This window comes from Clinocottus analis, unplaced genomic scaffold (genome assembly GCF_023055335.1).
Source record: "Clinocottus analis isolate CAN_PGR_092001 unplaced genomic scaffold, fCliAna1.0.p SCAF_13, whole genome shotgun sequence".
Classification (NCBI taxonomy): Eukaryota; Metazoa; Chordata; class Actinopteri; order Perciformes; family Cottidae; genus Clinocottus; species Clinocottus analis.
The window spans coordinates 15,231,949-15,238,019 of record NW_027175854.1 but is presented as its reverse complement, the minus strand read 5'-3'; the positions used below and the strand labels follow the sequence as shown (position 1 = coordinate 15,238,019).

The window sequence follows — 6,071 nt, the reverse complement described above, 5'->3', positions numbered from 1 at the left end:
AGAAGAAGAAGAAGACAGAGAAGGAGAAGGGGAAGGGGAAGAAGGAGATTAAAAGAAGGAGAAGAAGAAAGGCAAACATGGATGCCAGAGGAGCATCTCCGTCCCAGAGTGGTCGATCCGCAGAAATAAAACCTTATTTATGATGAAAAGGATTCATGAGTTTGGGACAAGAGGAAATGAAAGTAAAGATGATCTGTACAGAGACCACAGTCACTTGTTGCATCAGAGCCGGTTGAATCTTCAGCTTCTTTTGTATAAAAATATATATATACCACAGTGACGGCCTTCTGGCTCCTCCCTCTCTTCCACTACATTCAGTGGTTTTCTCCCCCCCTGTTTTAAAACCAAGGCGATTGCAGATCTCTACTATAAATAGTCCCGACAGGTATATCAACAGGTACAAGTCTCCTCTGCGTATAAAAATATGAGAGTCAACGTCATTTTCCTCTGTTCCGACGTGTCGTTCAAGCTTTTCGGGGTTGTTTTTGTTCCCCCGGCTTCGGTTGAGTCTATGCTTGCGCTTCTCTGACGACGATCATGTCCACAGTGTTGGGGAACGTCTTCAGGAGGGACACGGCGTGCAGGTGATCCATGTTCACAAAGCTGTATCCATTTGCCTGTGAGAAGAGACAGAACCCCCAACGAGCGTTTAATGGACTGAAATCACAACGAAAAAAACATTGATTATTAGCTTCATGTTGCGCAGACAGCTGGTACCTGCAGGATTTTATCTCCAGGCTGAAGAATCATGGACGCCGGTCCCTCGGGTTGAACCCTCGTCACAAATATACCCTGAAATCATATAAGTGTGATATATATTATAGAATTGCAGCATGTTAACCCATTTAATTCAACTCCGCTCACAATTAAACAAAGCACTGGGGTGTTACCAAGGAGTTTCAGTCAAAAAAACTGTAGTTGGGTTAAAAAATTGAAAAGTTATAACCTTTATGCCTGAACATGGTCGGTTTGGTGCATGCTGCGCTATTTTAAAAAACTTACGTTGTCGTCCGGTCGAAAGGGATTCCCCCGGCCGCCCACGCCTCCCGATATACTGAAACCCAGCTCTGGATTCTTCTCCACTTTCACACGGATCTGAGGAACACACACACACTTTTATTAGCTTATTCACAGTAGCTCGCTGGTTCACAACATCAGTCTTGAACTTCCTCAGCAGGAGGTTGCGACACACAAAAGTCTGGGGAATGAACCCGGGGATCAGATTCTTCCTTAAAGACATAAAGTTAAATAAGCTCATTTTCCTCAGTGAGATGATAAGACTTATGCCACTTTCATATTTGTCTGTTAATTATGAAGATACAGCCAGCGCTTAGCTTAGCTTATTTTAGCATAGTCCCTGGAAACAAAGGGGGACGGTTAGCCTGGCTTTGGACAAAGTTCACAAAATCCACCTCACAGCATCTCTAAAGCTTGTTAAGTCACTTTAAAATGATGTGGTGGTTTGCTTCCTCTTTTTTCCAGTTCACATGCTAAGTTAACTGACTGTAGCGTCATGTTTAAAAAAACGGACAGATTACGGGAGAGTAACTAAGCGTTTCCCCAAAATGTCCAACTCAAAATGCTAAAAAATTGCTTTTTTAGTACCTCTTGCGGCAGCGTGTCCTGCGGGGCACGCGGGCCCCCCGGTGGCTGATGGGAGACTTTGAGCATCAGGTAGTCGATGAGCTGCTCTCTGGAAGGGTGGCGGGCCATCGGTGCCTGGCTCACCTGAGAACGAGCAGACGGACCCAGCTGACCGTTCATCAAAGGCACCTGGGACACAGAAAGCACGCCACCGGGGAGTTACTTTGTGTTGTTGTTTATTAAACGTCTAACTGTAAAAGTCTAAGTGTGTGGCAACACCCTACTTTTCTGTGGTGATCCATGGTGTAGCTCTGCTGCACTTGTGGAAACACATCATCCTGGAAGCGGGGAGGGAGCACGTGATGGTCGTTAACATTAAAAACCGACCTGAACTGAACCTCATTCACAACAAAAGGATAACGTTAATAGACTTAAACAGCCAATGGGACACCGACGGGAACATTGTTCATGTCCGGTCATGGTATTTAGGCAGTGAAGTGTGGCTTTAGAGGGAGGCGGGAGGGACATGTCGGATTAAAATGATGATGAACACAGAGAAAAATGTGCTTTTTTTTCCCGTAGCTGAAGATGCACAAGCTCTTTCCCACCCTGATCATTTTCTAATATCTACTTCTAACACCTTTTGTAACACACAGTTCTCATCCACACACACACACACACACACACACACACACACACACAGCAGATGTGAAGTGATTCTGAAGTGATTGAAAGCTGAAGTGAAGACGGTGAATGAAGCAAAATAAAAGTTTAAAGGTGCAGTCAAGAAGGAGGGCACATTGGGAGGGACGATGGTGATGATGTTAAAGCACCTGGCAGGCTTAAAAAGGGGCTGAATTGTACCATACATCATATTACATATCACCTTTTCCACATATTTATATTGTTTTACTTAATTAAGGTTGAAAACCTTAAGTTTTGGCAACTTTTGCAGCAATTCAGATTCTCTCTTACTCAAACTCTGTCACGTGTAAAGCCTGTGCATGAAGTGGACAATGGTACACAAAAAGTAGTTCCCCTTTTTAAACCAGTCAAACATCATCACGACTAAGGGGAGGAGCTACACAACCAAACGCGTGCATTTGTTTCACTCAGAAGACACAGTCACGTGTTCTAGAGAGGGTCAGATGTTAGGAGGGACATTAAATTGAAATAAAAAGACAAGTGAAAGCTTCTGAGGGTCAGTGATCAGTTTTCTCAACAGCGGAAACAAGACAGTTATCTTATCGTCTCTAAAACGAGCAGGAGCTGGAAGCCCCGGCTCGAGAACCTTTCCCAGGTTCCCTTGAGTACTCACACAGAGGCCCAGCACTTCGTAGGGCTGTCGGTCTCTGGCGCTAAAGACCAGAGAGCTTTGGCTGGCATGCATATCCCTACAGCTGCCGTAGTGAGAGCGGCTCAGCGGCGCGCTAGTGGAATTATAGGAGCGAGACAGCGCATTCTGAACAGACGAGGCGGCGGCCATGCAAATCCACCAAAATGAGCGATGACGACATAGAGAGACACACAACAACAAAAAAGGTTTACAGCATATACAGACACGCATGCAGTGAATACACATTGTGCAGACAGACGGGTTAGTAACGCGCCGGTGGACTTCCAAAGAAAAAAAAGGATATAATACGACTTGTATTCCAGTTATTAATGCTGTTGAAACAGTTATATGTACCCTAAACATCTAATTAACCTCTCTTTTTAACCAAATTCAAGCTGAGTTTTGACCTACCGTTATATTCAAACTACCGTAAAAGTCGGGTTACAAACCGCTACTACCTTCGGTGGGTGTCCCGGCTAGCTCCCCGCTGTAGCCAGCTAGCGCTGCTGCTATCTCTCCGCTAGCGCTACTGCTAGCTCCCCGACAATCACCGAAGGTAGCGGGACCAGCCTAGCCTCGACCAGCGGGGACGCGGGCAGTTGCTAGCAGCAGCTAGCGGGGAGATAGCAGCAGCGCAAGCTTGCTACAGCGGGGGACATCCACCAAAAGGTAGTAGCGGCTTGTAACCCAACTTTTACGGTATGTACTCATACTGCGTGATCTACACCTCATAGGTTAACCTTTACAAAAACACACACAAATACCTCTTCTTTTTTTACCTTTTCCATTTTCTTGGCCTCAATGTGCCGCATCACCTGATCCCGCCAATCGGCCGGCACCCGTCCCACCCCGCCGGGCCCCGGCATCTGCCCGTGCCCATCCAGCAGCGAGTGCTCAGACTTCACCCTGACGTTGGGCCTCTTGCTCGGACTGCCCTGCTGGTAGTTGAAGTCGCTGACGGACATGGTCCTCTCCGGGAGCTCGTGGGGCTGCTGCGGCGGCGGCCTGGAGCTGAGCGTCCGGGAGCCTCCGGGGACGTCGATGCTGTAAGTGCGGGCCGACAGGGGCCTCTGCATGGCGTGGCTCATCGCCAGCGGGCCCCTGGCGAGGGTGTGGATGTCCCGGTACGTCATGTAGTCCCCGTCGGGCAGCTGCATGCGCCTCGGGTCGCCCACGGAGGCGACGGAGGCCGTGGAGGCCGAGCTGCCCTGCCTCTGCAGAGTGCTGCTCCGGGGCTGGCCTCCGGCAGAGTGCAGCCTCTCCTTAGTCCACATGTCCCCACCGGCCATGGGAAGAGGGCCCCTCTGCTGGGGCTGATGAGGGTACGGGGGTGCTTGATTGCGGTTAGAGTAGTTGGTGTTGGCGAGCGAGTGTGGAGGAGGAGGGAGGTACCCTTGGTGCTCCGGGGGCACGGGTGTCCTCTGGGACCAGAGGCCCTCTTTGGGCACGCCGCTGCTAGCGTACTGGATGTTGTACTGAGGGGGAGGGAGGCCCATGGCCATGCTGGAGGAGACGGGATACCTGGCGGTGCTGGCGGGGGGCTTGGAGGAGGAGAGCAGGTCCGAGGAAGACGCAAAGGAGCCCGGGTAGATCTGGAGAGTCGGGTCGTTGACCAACTGGCTAGCGGACTTGCTCCGGACGATGCTCTGGCCCTGAGCCCCGGGGCCGGCGGCGCACGCCATCCTCGTCATGCCCGCCGCGTCGTAGGAGGAGGAGGAGTCGTCGTCGTCCCCGTCGAAGGAGTACAGCTTCAGGCCTCCCGCTTCTATGTTGCTGACGCTGTGAGACTTCATCACCTGCGGCGGGAGGCACCTCTTTTCCGGAGACAGCTCCTCGGTGCTGCGGGACAGAGACATGTCGCTGCTGGCCGTCACGCCCGTCGAGGCCACACGCGCAGCCGGCGGCGGCGGTTGCGCCTCGACTCTGGTCGTCGCTTGGCTTTTGATGACGGGACTGTTGACGAAGTCGCCGCCGACCCGCCGGTTCCCGTTCAGGAAACGCTCCTCCGCGTTGTCGTTGCCGAAACCCTGCTTGCCGTCCAGGTTCAGGTCCGGGGTCACCGCGCCGTTCTTGGACTCATCCACCTCGTCCAGCTGCATGTTGTCGGTCGGCAACTTGGACACGTTCATGTTGATCTGGTCCCACTTGGTGTAGGACTCGCCCACGCCGTTGTTGAATCTCTTCTCGATGAAGGCCAGTCTGGCTTCCAACGACAGGTCGTAGTCGCCCATTTTGTCCGGCGGGGTTTGAAGGGACGTCTCAGAGCCGTTGCCGTTATGCAGGAGAGGGGCAGTCTCCTTCGGCTGGTTCATGTTCTCGTCCTCTTGCCTTAGAACAAAAGAAGGGAAGCACGTGAGGTGTCGTCAACAACAACAACAACAACAACAACATCACGAGGAAGACTCTCCTACGTTAAACGAGGTCAGGAACGATACCAACCGGCTCTTTGGGAGGAAGGGCATCTTGGCTTCTCGCTCCGGCGTGCACAGAGAGTTGTCCTGACTGCTGTCGGTGGTCAGAGACACCGAGTCGGACATGCGCGACGGCGACGAGCAGTTGCTGTTGTTCTGGTTGCTGTTGGCCACGGTGTCGTCCAGCAGAGAGTCGGCGTCGTCTGTCGATCACAAACGTCCCCGTTGAGTTGTACTGTGTGTCTACAAACATTTCGTCACTCAATAAAAAAAAACCTCAAAATACCTTTTTTGTCTTTACTCAAGGTCACTACTTTGGGCTGGTTGATGGAGATCTCGATGAGGGGGGGTCTCATCTCTGCAATCTTCATCTCGTCCTCTTCGTCGGTCAGCTCGTCAGAATCCTGAGGACAAAAAAAAACATGTTTTCTTCCCCAAAGTGCTCGCTGTTTTGTGTCGTGTGTGTTTGAGCTCGTGAGGACTAAATAATCACCAGCGTGTCCTCGTGGTTCATCATGGAGCCCCCCGAAGGTTGGAGAGCGCCCTTCGGGGCGCTGTAAGAGTCGGACGTGTCCTTCGGCTCGGTCGCGGAGGGGTTTTGGGCGAATGTGGTGGTGGATATCTGGGACTCCATGTCCGACGCCGAGCCGTTGGGATAGGGAGCCTCGATCACCTGCACACAAAACACAGCACGGACGGTTCTTTACTTTGAGGAACTAAAAGAGGAATCAATATTTCAA

General features: G+C 51.4%; 1 protein-coding gene across 2 annotated transcripts in view; it reads right to left on the bottom strand.

Moving 5' to 3' along the window:
* erbin (erbb2 interacting protein) overlaps positions 1-6,071 on the bottom strand; it is a 43,461-nt gene continuing 37,390 nt past the window's right edge. The window contains exons 18-27 of one of the 2 annotated variants that reach the window (XM_068574278.1): positions 5,825-6,004; positions 5,618-5,735; positions 5,360-5,534; positions 3,700-5,248; positions 2,903-3,046; positions 1,869-1,922; positions 1,606-1,773; positions 1,003-1,095; positions 718-792; positions 1-617 (exon numbers count right to left, since the gene is read on the bottom strand). In XM_068574278.1, coding sequence (XP_068430379.1) covers positions 510-617; positions 718-792; positions 1,003-1,095; positions 1,606-1,773; positions 1,869-1,922; positions 2,903-3,046; positions 3,700-5,248; positions 5,360-5,534; positions 5,618-5,735; positions 5,825-6,004 — 2,664 coding nt within the window. In that variant the 3' untranslated portion in view covers positions 1-509. The remainder of the gene's footprint in view (positions 618-717; positions 793-1,002; positions 1,096-1,605; positions 1,774-1,868; positions 1,923-2,902; positions 3,047-3,699; positions 5,249-5,359; positions 5,535-5,617; positions 5,736-5,824; positions 6,005-6,071) is intronic. The other variant, XM_068574279.1, reaches the window with a different exon arrangement.